General features: G+C 37.1%; 1 protein-coding gene across 4 annotated transcripts in view; it reads right to left on the reverse strand.

The window, feature by feature from the left end:
* Window positions 1–2,194: 2,194 nt before the first annotated feature.
* ZRANB1 (zinc finger RANBP2-type containing 1) overlaps window positions 2,195–14,945 on the reverse strand; it is a 46,723-nt gene continuing 33,972 nt past the window's right edge. For all 4 annotated transcript variants that reach the window (XM_079137769.1, XM_079137768.1, XM_079137771.1 and 1 more), the window contains 8 exons: window positions 13,782–13,969; window positions 12,482–12,635; window positions 10,330–10,401; window positions 9,810–10,008; window positions 5,352–5,472; window positions 4,030–4,159; window positions 3,632–3,861; window positions 2,195–2,636 (listed from right to left, as the gene is read on the reverse strand). In XM_079137769.1, coding sequence (XP_078993895.1) covers window positions 2,418–2,636; window positions 3,632–3,861; window positions 4,030–4,159; window positions 5,352–5,472; window positions 9,810–10,008; window positions 10,330–10,401; window positions 12,482–12,635; window positions 13,782–13,969 — 1,313 coding nt within the window. In that variant the 3' untranslated portion in view covers window positions 2,195–2,417. The remainder of the gene's footprint in view (window positions 2,637–3,631; window positions 3,862–4,029; window positions 4,160–5,351; window positions 5,473–9,809; window positions 10,009–10,329; window positions 10,402–12,481; window positions 12,636–13,781; window positions 13,970–14,945) is intronic.

The raw sequence follows: 14,945 nt of genomic DNA on the forward strand, positions 1-14,945 counted from the left end.
TGGGACATGAGACTACAAGTCAAAAATAGAAAAAGGCAGGTGAATCCATGGTGTGCCTGGGTTTTGTTTAATTAGATCTCAGTTGCTCAAACAGTTCTTTGGAAATGATTATATATATAAATTGACTCCAAAGAAGAACAACAGATAAGAAAGAACAGAAGACACCATACTGAATTTATCCTAGAAAAAAGAACCATAAGGTTAAGTCCACACAGTTCAGGCATTATTACCCCACAGTCAACCTAAAGACATATCTGTTCTTTGCCAAAGGACTGTATACTCTGTCTTAGGATAATTATGGCTGTTTAGTAGTTCAAGAGCTTAACACAGCATTGATTTACCAAAAAATTCGGCCATTAACAGCCAGCCAGACTGCTGTGAAAACCACTTTTAAATCCCCTTTTTCCTGTCTGGAGCCTAGAAAATGGAACCAGATATAATGCTTTCCCACAGGGAAGAATGTTGTACCCATCAAACTATATGTGGTCAGGGCCACTGGTCATAAATAAATAAATAAAAGGGAACCCCAGGGAAAGGACACCCAGTAGACCACAACGTAGAACAAAGCTCAGCAATGAGCCTGTCAGTTTGAGTGCGATGCAGACCCCAGAGACCAGATGCTTTTCTAACTCTTCTCTTTGGCTGCTTCACTTGGGAGGGCAGAGTGGGTTAACAACTGGAACAGGATCTCTGCCCCCTGAAGAATCTTCCCTATCCATGAAGAATAGTTAACTACAGATGCTATTCTAAGCACTCTGAATGGTGGTCCCTGCTTCTATTCAGTAACCTGGCTATTACTGACCAAAATGAAAGCAAACCACAGAGTCAATTTGTAAGAAGACAGTAACCACTTGTAACAGTACATTTACATTGTAATATACCAAAATTAACTGATATGGAATCATACTGGAAAAATAACCTTTCCCCGCAGGTTTTAGCATGCAGCAAAAATGATGCCATCATCCTGGGAACACTTTACTGAGTGTTCAGAAAGGAGAAAGAACCGGAGACATGACAGCTCATGGGTATTTTTCTGTTTTTAGTATTCCAGCATCAAATTTGAAGATGTGCACATTTCGATACCATCTAAACAGAAAAGAAGCAAATAGTCAAAGGTTTTCATAGCCTTTTCATCAAAGGAAAGGGAAAACATGTGTCTGTTATTTGCTTCTTTGCAAATTCCTTGCCACATCAATAATCTACAAAGTGCTTGTCAGGACACTAAGTCTGGTGTTCCTGAGATAGATCAGATATTTTTACCCAGTGTTGAATGTATTCCTGAAGTGGTCAAATAATATTTTTCATAGAAAGTTTTTCTACATAACAGTTTTAACTTATTAAATAAGAATGACCACAGTTAACCAACATGCCAGAGTTCTTGGACTTACACAGATAATTCATACGATGCATTTACCACCTTACTGCATTTTTAAGGATCTTTATTCTGTACTGGATGGTATTCCCATCGGCCTAAGCAAAGGCACAGCCTCCTAACAGCATTTGCTTAGAGCAGAGTTGTGATAACAGATAGAGGAATCCAAAGGTTCTCTGCGTGGCAATATGGGAGTAGAACAATGTGGAGGGAATTGAATGAAACAAATTTGACACTACTCAGAAGGCTCAGAAGTGAGCCCACTCCCTTCACTTCCCAACTACTGCCCAGTTGGGGGTGAGAACATTCACTTCAGGGCATTCTTCCAGACAAGTCCACAAGTATCTGAATGCTCAAAGGAGAAAATCATAAAACCTAAAAATGACAAATTAGAAACCAAAAATCCTCCAAGGAAGCTATGTGAAGTTCACTCAAAAAAATTATTAGCTTTGCTTGTAGTTTGTTCCTAAAAGATTTGATTTTATTGGGCACAACAGGAACTAAATTAATAATAAAATAAGCTTATTTATTTTATGTTTTGCTGTGGACAATTTGTACAAAGTTTCCAGATCTCAGACTTAATGTAAAATGGATCTTTAAGGTGAAAGTAGAATGCCAGGTTCTAATGAGAATATCAAAGGAATAAGAGTGGTCTGCCATGTGCTTTTTGTAAGTGCCCATGCTGGAAAAAATTTTCTCAATAATATGAAGATGCTGGTACAACTTTTCCTATTACACAATTTCTTACACAACCACATGCATTACATTTATAGACAGATTTACAATTGGAAAGAAAAAAGTTCTGTCTTAATAAAATTAGGGTGTTTTTTTTGTTTGTTTGTTTTTTACAAACTAGTTCAACCAGTTCTCTGTCTCCTCATGCAGCAGATGCATCATCTCCACTGGGTATGGATCAGAAAAATACTTGTGAGTCAATCCTGCCAGATTTGGTTCACTCCATGCTATACACTCTGCTTGGAGCACCAAGCTAACTTGGGGGTCATCACAGATTCTGATGTCTTGGTCTTCTGCTCTGTAATGTTTTTCATTCATCTTCATCATCTTCATCTTCCTCTCCGTCAGATAGGGATGTACAAGGCCGGATCTGCCGATAGCGGTCAAGCCATTTTTCTACCATCTGTGTGACCAGGGGGTGATTCCGCCGACGAGAGCTTTTCTGCATAGCAACCAGAACTCCCCCTTCAGTCACGCAGCAGTCCAGCCACTCCCTGAGCAGTTTCTCCTGCTGTTCCTCATTACCTAGCTTTTAGAGGAATATGAAGAAAGGGGGAAAATGATACAAGATCAGAGATCTGGCAGAGCAACCTATACCGGTATGACAAGGCCAAAGCAACAAACCTAACATGTTTTCAACCTCTTCTCTAGTTAAATTTAGCACATCAATGGGGACATAATCAGAATACATTAGAGGGGAAAACACCCTAATAGATCATTTGTTTCACAGGATAGCAAAAAGCAAACATTTTACTAAATTAATCCTGACAAAGAAAATGCCAGAAAAAGCCAGCTTCAAACACTTAACAAGGTAAGTTTACTTGGTAAATTATTAACAGGCTTAAAAGTTGCACAAGTTATGGTCCTGTATTTAATTTTTTCCCTCAATGTTGTGACTATGAACGTTCTATGATCATTACTAGTACACTGAATAAAAGACCAATAGTTTTATAAGAAAATGAGCTCTCTGAGAGTGTGTTCTTTTTATACATTCTCACCACCTCCCCTGCTCAATCTCCACAAGCTTGCTCATGCCTGTATCTACAAGGCACTGCCCAGGCATCTAGCCTCAACCTCAAAATCAGTGTTCCTCCTCCTGGGCATACTGGCTGCTGGCTTCCCAGCTCACCCTTATCACCTCCTCTTTCTCCTGTCCTCTTTCCTCCTTACCCCTCCACTTAATACACATTGGCCAAGCAATTCCTAGAGTTCTATTCCCCAAACCAGAAGACTCACTTCACCCATGACCCCTTCCCTTTACCACCCTATTAAGTCACAAATCCCCCAGGCTCTGCTTTTTCTCTGATGAGTTCTCATCTCATGTGAGTTCCTTGCTGTGCTCCCACACAGGAGTTAATTTCAAAGTCTGACTGACAAGTATTTACCAGAAATCTGCAATTACTAAAACCACATTCATAAATTCATCTGGCAGTACAGATAAAACCACACCTGAAAGGCACCCGAGGTTGGATTCTGCTACAGGTTACTGCTTGTGTTCACAGAAGAAACAAACACGTTGCTTACCTCCTGTGCAGAAAGAAAATGCACATGGAGTAGCTTCCTTTCACTGTCAACCAGAGGCAAAAATGTGATGGTGACATCATCATCGGTGTTCAAGTTAGCACCAGCACCTCGGTTGCCATAGCCATCGTTTTCCATGGCAACCAAAGCAGAGAAGTGGCCCCTTGTATACCCCAGAGCAATCGGACTTTTCCAACAAAAACTCTGTTCCCACAACAAAGGCAGATAAACTCCTGGAGTAAGGCAAAAGAAAACCACAAGGGTGAATAACTTGTTTCTCATCCACACCCCACTGGCCACAACTCTCCTTCCTCGCAGTCACTCTGACCTCCCCCATTAATGACTCTGTAAGGACAGTAAAAAATGGGGCTTTTCTGAAATGCTCTTGAATAATGGCTTACCTTGAAACCGAGTATATCCTAAAGTTTCTCCCCGGAAACTCTTATAATATTTTACTCCATACACTATAATTGGTCGTCTAAGAATATGTGCAAGGACAAAAATGTGGGTCTGTTCCAAACTTGCTCCAGGCTGTACAGAACAACAAAAAAGGCAATTTCTCTTAAGTCCAAAAAAACTGTTAATAAATATCTGTAATGTCATTGGCAAAGGTATTATTCACTATCCAAACTCACAAACTACAAAGATGTGGATAAACATTTTAAGAAGCCCATTTGCTATCCAGGCTCACAACTCTCTCTTCAATCTTGGGTAACAACCCAAACAGCAAGTGGGTTTCGTATGATCACATTCTGATCAACTATGAAAGTACTACCTACAACGTCTCCCTGAAATAAAAAGATAAGTTTTATATGATAAAACATTAAATGGAAATAACACCTAACTCAAATTGTCATACCCATTGGGTCTGTCTTCCAATGACTGACAACACAAGGCCATGATTTACATGTTAGATGTAAATTAGTCACTGAGCCCTGAAATAGTCCAAAGAGAAGGTACTACTCTCTCAAGGTTCAAATGAACTATTGTGCATATATCTTGAGACTTTGTGGTTTATTATACTGAATATGCTTCACACAATAAAATTAGCATGAAACCAAGAGTGACTATCCCACACAGTTCTGTTACAAGGAGGTCTCAATTTTTTAAAAAAAGAAAAAAGTCAGTCTTGGCATACTATATTGAACCAACCAATCTCACCTATAAAAATGTGTAAGCAGATTATCAGAGAAGTTCACTCCCACATCAATTAGAAGTTACTCTTACCAGTGGTGATTAATTCAGAGTAAGCCAGAATGCACCTTTTTCTTTGCCTACATCATCTGGATGCAGCCTCACCACTTCCGGGGAGCATTCTGAAGAATAGGACTTCTTCCTCCACCTGATAGCTCTTCATCATGCAAGTGCCTATCATTAATTAAGTGATCCTAGGTAAGGCCCCACCTCAGACCTACCCAGAACAGTGGATAACCTGTAGGAAGAATAGGCATAAACCCACTCTAGTGAGGAGGAATGGAAAGCAACCTCAAGACTAGGATCACTGCAGAACTTTTCATTTTGACTTAATATAACATGTTACTCAGAAGTTCTGCAGGGAGGACTTCCTATGCTCACATAAATGGCAGTCATGCCTAAAACTCGAGTTGACTGATGCCAAGTCAAGCACCCTTCCTTGTACCACATGCCCCAATATGGTTTGCTCAAGCAAATCAAGGAACTGTGACTATTTGGCTTACCTTTCTCATAGTCAAGGCTTGCTTACCTGACTAGCAAGAGAGAGGATAAATGCCCAGTCTTCTTGCCACTGTTCTTCTCTTAAGGAAAAATGCAAACCAAAGCTCTGAGAATACCAGGATTCCCAATCTTTCCAGCGTGTGTAAAACCTAGACAATTAAAAAAAAGAAAAAAGCCTTCTATAAACACTACATTTAATCATTTCTTTAATGCAGTCTTAAGGCAATTCATGTTGATACTAATTTTACATGGTTCGCAGTATCTTTTTCAAATTAAAATGCCCCCATCCTGCTAGAAGACATCTTTTGAAGTATCTTCAGCCAAAATTTGATCTGCCACCCACCAAACTTTCACAAAACACTAGCGAATAGAACAATTACTTTCAATTGTCTATTACTAGTTTACAAATTAAAAAAAAAAACACTCAATACATCATCTGAGACTACAAAGAAGCCACATTTGTCCACTGTTGTATCCCCAACTTCTGTAAACAACAGGAAATATCCTGTGTTCAAAAGAATACCAAGGTCATTTTGCTCTTAGATTTCTTCCTATAAAATCAAATATCTGATGATCACCTGATAATCTAAACAACAAAAAAAACAATGAAATTAATTAACAATTCCTTCTTTATACTGACTAGCTTCAGTCTAGTCAATCACTAGAAGACTAAAGTTACTTTAAAAAAAAAGTATGCTTTTTCTTTACATTAAGTATGAAATTAACAAAAATCAGAAATAATTATGCTCAAAATATTGGTTCAATCTTACAAAATAATCCAGTGAAAACCTCTGAAGTGAAAATGGACATTTAAAATGTGTTTAGGGCTGGGGTTGTGGCTCAGTGGTAGAGCTCTTGCCTAGCATGTATGAGATACCACATTAAAAAATAAATAAATTTTAAAATATGTTTAAAACATGTTCATCTTTAATGCATTTGTTTACATTCTAGATAACTGATTTTCAGGCTGAGTTCTTTGTTTTTTTGGAGTGTTAGGGATTAAACCCAGAGACTTGCACATTCTAAGCACTCTACCACTGAGCCACATCCCCAGTTCTTTAAAAAAAATTTTTTAAAGAACTTTTAGTCTTACTTTTAATATTTTCACAATAATTGTATCTACCCACATGATAGCACAGGTACTAACCACATGTATTTGGATAGGAAACAGTTATCTATATTATTTATTTGTCTACTTCCAACCAGAACTTGTGACTTACCCTGAAAAATGTCACCACTCCAAGATGAAGATAATTCTACCAGATAACAAAACAGTAATCATTCTAAAAGACCTGCACTGATCTATCTTTTCCTTATTTATATTAATTATCCCCACATCTGTTCCTCTGAGAAACTAGACTGAAATGAAAGGCAAGTACAATGTTGTGCAGTCTTGAGAACTCAAGTCAAGGATCTCCAATAGAACTTCACAGATATAAACACATAAAAACAGCCTACCTTGAATTGATAGGGGAGGAGTTCACAGGACGGGAAATTGCTCTCTCAGTTCTTACTAGAAACTTTACAGGACTTAAAACATCTCTCCCAGCTGATCTGGACTGTGCAAAAGGACACCTAGGCGAACAGTGGCTTAAAAAAAGAAGCACACATCTATGATGGGCTGGATCCTCCAAGCCTCTAAATTGCTTACCCTGTCTCATTCTACCTCCCTGAAGTGCTGAGCTCAGTTGTCATTGAACCCCTTTTCTTTGTTAGATAATCTGCACCCCAACTCCACTCTTCAAATAACATACGCATGTCCCTGTAACTGCACTCTATGCAACATTCTATTCCTAAACTCTGAAACATCAGACAAAGATATCACTAGGCAGGGGTCTGAGATGGTGCCAAAGCACACTTTGGGGAATCCTGTCTATATACCAGCTCTGGGGCCTCACTCCTGAAGCATCCTTTCAAACTGAGGACTACTTACTGAAAGTTCTGCTGCAATACTTCCTGATGGCTGTAAGCAAACAGCCTTGTTCCTTGTCATTCTAGCATTCTAACTCAGATTACAGTAATCTATTTCTGCCTATCTCTGTGCTAGACTGACAGAATTTCAAATGATTCACAGACACTTAAGAACTCCAGTCCTAATACAAATACTGACAACAACTCCAATTCAGAAATCACTGACTGCCAACTCTGAGTTGGCCCAAAGCTATTATTACTAGCCTCCAATGCCTTAAAACAGAAAGGAAAGAAAAAAAAAAAAAAAAAAAACAATTAGGGGCTGGGTGCAGTGGTGTATGCCTATAATCCCAGTGGCTCGGGAAGCTGAGGCAGGAGACTCAAGTTCAAAATCAGCCTCAGCAAAACCAAGGTGGTAAGAAACTCAGTGAGGCCCTGTCTCTAAATAAAATACAAAATAGGGCTGCGGATGTGGCTCAGTGATATAGTGTCCCTGAGTTCAATCCTCGGAACACCCATCCCCACCAAAAAAAAAAAAAAAAAAGAAAAGAAAAAGAAATGATTAAGAAAAAGACATCACCTGCTAAAATTTACAAGGTACTTTCAACCTTACAACAAGATCAGGTATTACCATCAGAGAAAAAAATTGCAAATCTCCTTTTAAAAAAGCCTAGTAAAGGAGCTGGGGAGATAGCTCAGTCAGTAGAGTGCTTGCCTTGTAAGCACGAGGCCCTGGGTTTGATCGCCAGCACCCAAAAAAGAAAAAAAGCCTAGTAAAGTTGTAGACTGATTACAGTCCAGAACTGGCTTTCAGCTAGGAAGCTAGACTTCATCAATACCAAGGAACAGATCTATCTTATAGGGCAGTCACATTAACCAAACCAATAAGGCAGATCTGTAAAACCACAATGCCAATAGATGCCATCACAGGAACCAAACCATTCTCATTCTCACAGCAAAGGCAGGCCAAGTCATCACCAAGTTGTTACCTGATAAGGATACAATCTGATAAAGAGAAGTCAGACAGACTGAACACTTCATGGCATTAGGCTTACATAATCTGGTGAATCCCCCTCATCATAGGAATGGTCTTGCCCATATACTACCAGATCAATCCATAGTACCCACCTCCACTGAAAGGCACAAAATCCTCTTTCCTGAACAAAGACTAAAAGGACTAAACCATCTGCCCAAGTGACATATTCTTTTTTTAGCTCTATCACATACCAATCAAAGTTTACATACAGGCTTGCTAGTCAGGGAGCTGTTTTATTTTTTTCAAGCAATCACAAATTTTTAGTATACTGCATTATGCTTTGATCTTCAAATTAGTAATTATATGCTCCTATATTTAACAAGTGCTATATGTCAAGTTATTCCAGGTACTAGATCTTCCAAAATGAGATAAAATAAAATCCCTGTTCTCTTTATATTGTAGACTTCATGTAATTCCAAAGTATAATCACAAAATGCACAACTAGTAAGTGCTGGAAAACACCATGAAGATGCCAGGGTAATTAACACTGCCTGAAGCAGGACCATTAGCATTACTTGTAAGCAGTCAATAAGATATAGGAGAAAAGGCAATTTTGATACTGATGTTCAGAAAATTAGTATGAATTTTTTAATGAGTTCTAATGCTTACCAATGATTAAATTTAGCTTCTTTGAATTTCAATTTTATATTTTATGAAATGATAGCTAAGTGAAACAATATATTCACAGAAGAAAGAAAATACCCTAAGTCAAATAAAGCAAGCAAAAGCACAGAACTATCTCTTGTGCTTGATAATGCAACAAGTGAATGTATACTTCAAGAACAAGATTTGACTGAATCCTAGGTTAAAATATAAAGAACATTTTGAAACAAGTAGAGAAATGGACATATGCTAGACAACTAAATCGATGTTGATTTTCTTAGGTGTTTTAATGTTGTAGGAGAATATTCTTTTTCTGAAAAGAGGCATAATGAAATAATGAAAGGTAAAATTTTGATGCCTAAAAAAACTGGTACAATGGCGCATTTAAGCACATACAGATGAAGCAGGTGTGCCAAAATGTTAACAACTGGTCAATCAAATAAAGGAGATACTGGATCTATCACACTGATTTTTACTTTTTGAACTTTTCTATGGATTTGAAAATCTGCAAAATGTGATTTTAAGAGTCTCTTCCTCAGGAAGAAAAAGAGCTCACAATACAACCTAAACATAATCTCTTAAAAGCTGAAAATACAGTATCGTAAATTCTCAAAATTATGAGCAAAGGTGTTACCTCTTTTTTTTTGGACTGGGGATATAGTTCAGTTGGTAGAGTGCTTGCCTTGCAAGCACTAAGGCCCTGGGTTCAATCCCCAGTACCAGAAAAAAAAAAAAAAGTATAAAACCACTGAGATATTCAACCAGTCTTCATGTCTACAACCAAAACAGTTTTGTTCTTCAATTTCTGCAGAAAATAAAACTTGACGTACAGAGAAATGAAAAGTTGTACCCCATTTGTGTACAATAAACCAAAAAATAATTTAAAAAAAAGAGAGAGATACAGTCCAGGTGGAACAGGGAAGGATGCCAGCTCACCAGTGTGAACAGTCATGCAGGCTGTCATGCAGGGCCTTCCGAAGCACCGAGTCCTTGTCATAAATGCCCCAGGTAGCTTGTAGTACTGAGTCAAGTAAGCAGTCTCCTGCAGTTCGGTTCCAAAGTGCATACAGTCGACTATCCAAACGTGTAGCCAACTCCAAGGACCAGTTTATAATCGGGGATTCTTCTTCCAATTCTGAGCAATTTAAGTAACATGTTCATTTTTGTGCATATGTTTACAAAATATTCAGTAGGGTGAAGAACCCATCTTCTATATGTAAGAAGGTAATAAAACATGGCTTTGGAATAGTATATTCAACTTTCGAATTCTTTATAATTTTATTTTCTAAAAATGTTGGACAGAGAAATACATTCATAATGGAAAGTAGAAATTTTAAGGATTTTACATCTTTAATTTAAAACAAAAATACACCAAACTACTCCATACCTTACAAAACAAAGTAAAATTTAACTGATCAGATAAAAGGTAAATTATGCTCATTAATTACATGCTTACCTTTTTGAACATCTCTGTCAAGCACCTCATCAAATAATTTTTCTTGGACTGTTGGGGGTAGGTCTTCAATATCTACAAAGGAAAATCAGACTGAAAACATGCTCTTGTATTCCATAATTCAATAAACTATGTTAGCCTCTAATAGTCATGTCCTCTAAAATAACTCCCTTTCCACTGTAGGTCAGATTTTTTTTTTTTTTTTTTTTTTATTGTATGCATGTAATGTGTGAAAATAAAATACTTAAAATATTTCCTTACTGTATTTCATTACCAAAACTCTTAATTTATTTAAAACTAATATAAAGAATAACGTTTGGGTCAGGTGCCACAGTGGTGCACACCTATAATCCTAGCAGCTTAGGAGGCTAAAGCAGGAGGATCAAAAGTTTGAAGCCAGGGGGCTGGGGAGATAGCTAGTTGGCAGAGTGCTTGCCTTGTAAGCACAAGGCCCTGGGTTCAATCCCCAGCACCCCCCCCCCCAAAAAAAAAAAGTTTGAAGCCAGCCTCGGCAACTTAGTAAGTCTGTGACCAACCTAGTGAGACCCTGTCTCAAAATGAAAAATAAAAAGGGCTGGGATGTGAGTCACTGGTTAAACACCCTTAGGTTCAATCTCCAGCACCAAATAAATAAATCAATAACAACATTTGGATCAATAATTACATATCAACTTTAAGCTGTTCTCTTGTTCTCACACTAGAAACTTATGCCCCTACTGTTACTTCCAAATTAGAATCTTTAAAAAATAAATGAAGCACTGTCTTGGCACATAGCCTTTTTGTCATCTTCCTCAAATTCTCTATTCTCTATTCAAGTGACTTAATAAAACACACTTTTCATCCATAAGAAAAATTATCCTTAACGATTTTTTAAAGGTATTTCCAAGTCAGCCAAGTAGAGTGGCAGGTAAATGTAATTCCAGAGATTTGGGAGGCAGAGGCAAGAGGATCACAAGTTTGAGGGCAACATCACCAATTTAGCAAAGCCCTAAACAACTCAGTAAGATTCTGTCTCGAAATAAAAAGTGAAATAAAAGGCTGGGAATGTAGTTCAGTGGTAAAGCACCTTGGGTTCAATCCTCAGCACCAAAAAAACAAAAACATTTTCAATTCAAAATAAAAATCTAATCATAATTTAGGATTAGCTTAACTATAGAGAGAGTATACTTCAAATGAAATTTCCTCAACTTTTAGAAGATTCGGTTTTTATCATGCCATTTGTAAGTCCCCTATTTATATCTGAGTATGAAAGTTGAAAATACTCAGATCCCATATGGAAGCTTTTATTTTACAAAGCTTTTGAGTTTTGGTGTATTTAGTCAATGCCAAAGATAAAGCATCCTGGAAGATTTTTTTCAATAGCCAATTACTGAAAAATGAAAATTTGCTTCACAAATATAGAAATCAGTGTAATTAGTGAAAAACAATGCCATCTTCAAGAGTTCCAGCATCTTTAATCCAAATAACCTGACTCTCCCCATGAAAGTCATATGTTCTAATCCTTTCTGCTGATACAAGATAACCAATCACTATTCAATTTCAAAATAACAGACAAATGTGAAAAGAAAGGGAAAATCGAAATAGACCAATAAAAGAGAATATTGTAAAATAAAACCAAAAAGAGGAAATAAAGGGGCAAAATATACACACACATCTGATAACTAGGCACAGTGGCACTTGCCTGTAATCCCTGTGACACAGGAGACTGAGGCAGGAGAATCCTAAGTTCAAGGCCAACCCGGGCAATTTAATGAGACCCTATCTCAAAAACTAAAAAAGGAGCTGGGGATGTAACTCGGTGGTAGGATGCCCCTGGATTAAATATCCAGTACTGGGGAAAATACTAATAATAATAATCTAAAACCCACAAAAATCAGTTACCATCTTCTGATAACTACAGCATCTGTTTATAAGCAGCTCTTGGACTGACCACTTTAAGTATACATAAGACCATAAAAATCACTCAAGATGCACATCTATTAATTTTATTTGCTTTCTTTAAAAACACACACACACACAAGGCATACACCACCAGTGGTCGAGTCCCCCTGAGTGGAATTCCCAGTACCCCAAAACCCACACATTTTTCTTCCATATATAAAAACAGAACTATAATAAGATAGAAATTTCTTTTCACATTAAAATTTAGAGTTACCTGCTGGCAATGTAAATGTTACAAGGTCAGTTAGAAAATAGCAAGCAAAATCCCCCTTTCTCTGATGAAGAGAGGCAGCTACTTCCCTCCGGATTTGTTCTGTCAGTTCAGGACACACCATTGCTGGAATACACTTTGCTGCTTGTTGAGACACCTAAATACAACAAAAGAAACTTTCTTCTGTAGCTCATTTATCATAAATGGAACAACATAACAGAATTTAAAAGAAATTAACAAAATTTCCCAATAACTCAAGGGTATTTTCTTTCTTAATCTTAAAATGTGCTGGTGTTATTTCCTTAACAGTGAAAATATATATCAGGTACAGCTTTCCAGGAAAACAGAAAGAGATATGGGAAACCAAATGTAAAACATTTTCAGAATGCAACTGACCCTCATTTGATACCAAAAGTAAATTCAAAAATAGCTTTTTCCAATAAGCTATCCCTCAATCCTTTCAAAAACCAGACTTTTCCAAAAACAACCTGGACTTGACACCAAACGCTACAGACATTCCAAGAGAAGAATGGCTTTCAAGCATTCCTTCACCATCATCCTTAAGCAGGACATGTCCCTGAAGCTGCCTCTCATCAACTTTATGAATCTTTAGGCTAAAAGTTCTTAATTAAGGGTCCATGAATTTAAATGGCAACTTTGTTTTAATTATATTTAAATCCTTCATTTTTACTAACTCCTTGCCTAAAATAAAATTCATTCTTATTAATCACAAACTTGGTTTAGTATTTTGATAACTATGTTCCTGACACATAGCATAGATAATATTTGTATAGTTAATAACTTGAATGAGTAACAGACACATTCCAGTATTTTTAATCAAACATCATGATTCAAGCATTGTTGCAAAACAGCCTGTTTTAAAAGCACATACTGCTGGGTGCAATGGCTGCACCCAGCTACTTGGGACACTGACACAGGATTACCTAAACCCAGGATCTTGAAGCCAACCCAGGCAACATAACCACACTTCATCTCAAAGGAAGGAGAAAAAAATTTATACTGTGAAATCTTGTAAGTTTAATGTGATTTTTTTTTTTTAAACAAGAGTATCTAAAACTTTTAAGGAACATTTGGAGAAACACTGTATCATCAAAAATAAAATTAAAGAACACATTTAAATATAAAAGAACATTTAGGGATAGGGTTCTAGCTCAGTGGTAGAGCACTTGCCTAGCACATGTGAGGCACTGAGTTCCATCCTCAGCACCACATAAAAATAAATAAAATAAAGGTATTAAAAAAAAAAAAAAAAAAGAATATTTAACCAAAAAGTCACACTTACCTCTGTAAGCAATATTGCTAGCATATCCTGCCTCTGAAAACGTATGGCTAAATGTACCAGGGTATAGCCAACATCAAAGGCAGAAGGACGATTCAGCAAGCGAACTTCATCTGCAGTAAGTTGGCGTGCTATGTCTCCTCCTGACGACTTGTATGCTTCTATGGCAGCTAAATCACCTTCTACGACTCCTAAAATAAGTATCAAGACAGAAAAGCATTTAATTCTATTTTTCATCAGAAAGTACATACCTGTAGCATTCACTCCAAACTCTAAGCATATCTCTGTGCTTCCTGGATCCTGGGGTATCACTAATTATCCTGAAGAACATAAGGAAAAATCATCATTTCCCTCCCTACAAAAATTTCTGTCCAGAACTACCTAGTTAGCACTTACCTTACCATCAGTGCTGGCTCCATACTCTGGTGAGGTTTAAAGGAAACGTTAGGAATAAAGTCACTGAATGGAAGATCAGTAAACTAATGTGAGAAAGTAGACTTCACAGAAGATACTGAGCCCCTAATTGCAGAAACCAAGGAGGCAGTGAGGTGCTTCCAGTGGGTGTTGGGCTCCTTTTGCCCCCTTATACTGCATTCTAAAGCAGAATCAAAAAAAAAAGAAAGAAAGAAAGAAAGAAAAGATGGGGGAGTGCTGAGCTTTCCAAACTGCTTGCTCTTCAGCTCTGAAACAACATAGTGACTGGAACCATTTTCATTTTAAGTGAAAGTTTGCAAAATTTTGATTTCAAAATCTCTTAGAGCCAAGACACCTATACACCTATTTAGAATTGTTAATAAAGTAAAAATTGAACCAGATGATTTTTGATAAATGTTTACACTAAAACATTACAAACAAGTTAGGGACAAGCAGATAAAACAAATATCACTTTTTCCAAATCCACAAAGAACTTTAAATTTCCCAATGAACCATTTTATTGACCTTAACATATAATGTTAGATAAGGATAATCACTGTATTTACTAAGCAGTATGGATAATAAACAATCAACTTTTTTTAAAAAATGTGTAGATCAGCTTGCAATTTACCACAAATAATGGGGCGGGGGGAAACAAACCCAAGATTATAAGACCAAATAATTGTTTCCTAAATTAGAACAGGAAAAATAAATTTGTTAAATTTGCTGGACAGAATGATAATACTAGCTGAA

This window comes from Sciurus vulgaris, assembly GCF_902686455.1.
Source record: "Sciurus vulgaris genome assembly, chromosome: 4".
Taxonomy (NCBI): domain Eukaryota; kingdom Metazoa; phylum Chordata; class Mammalia; order Rodentia; family Sciuridae; genus Sciurus; species Sciurus vulgaris.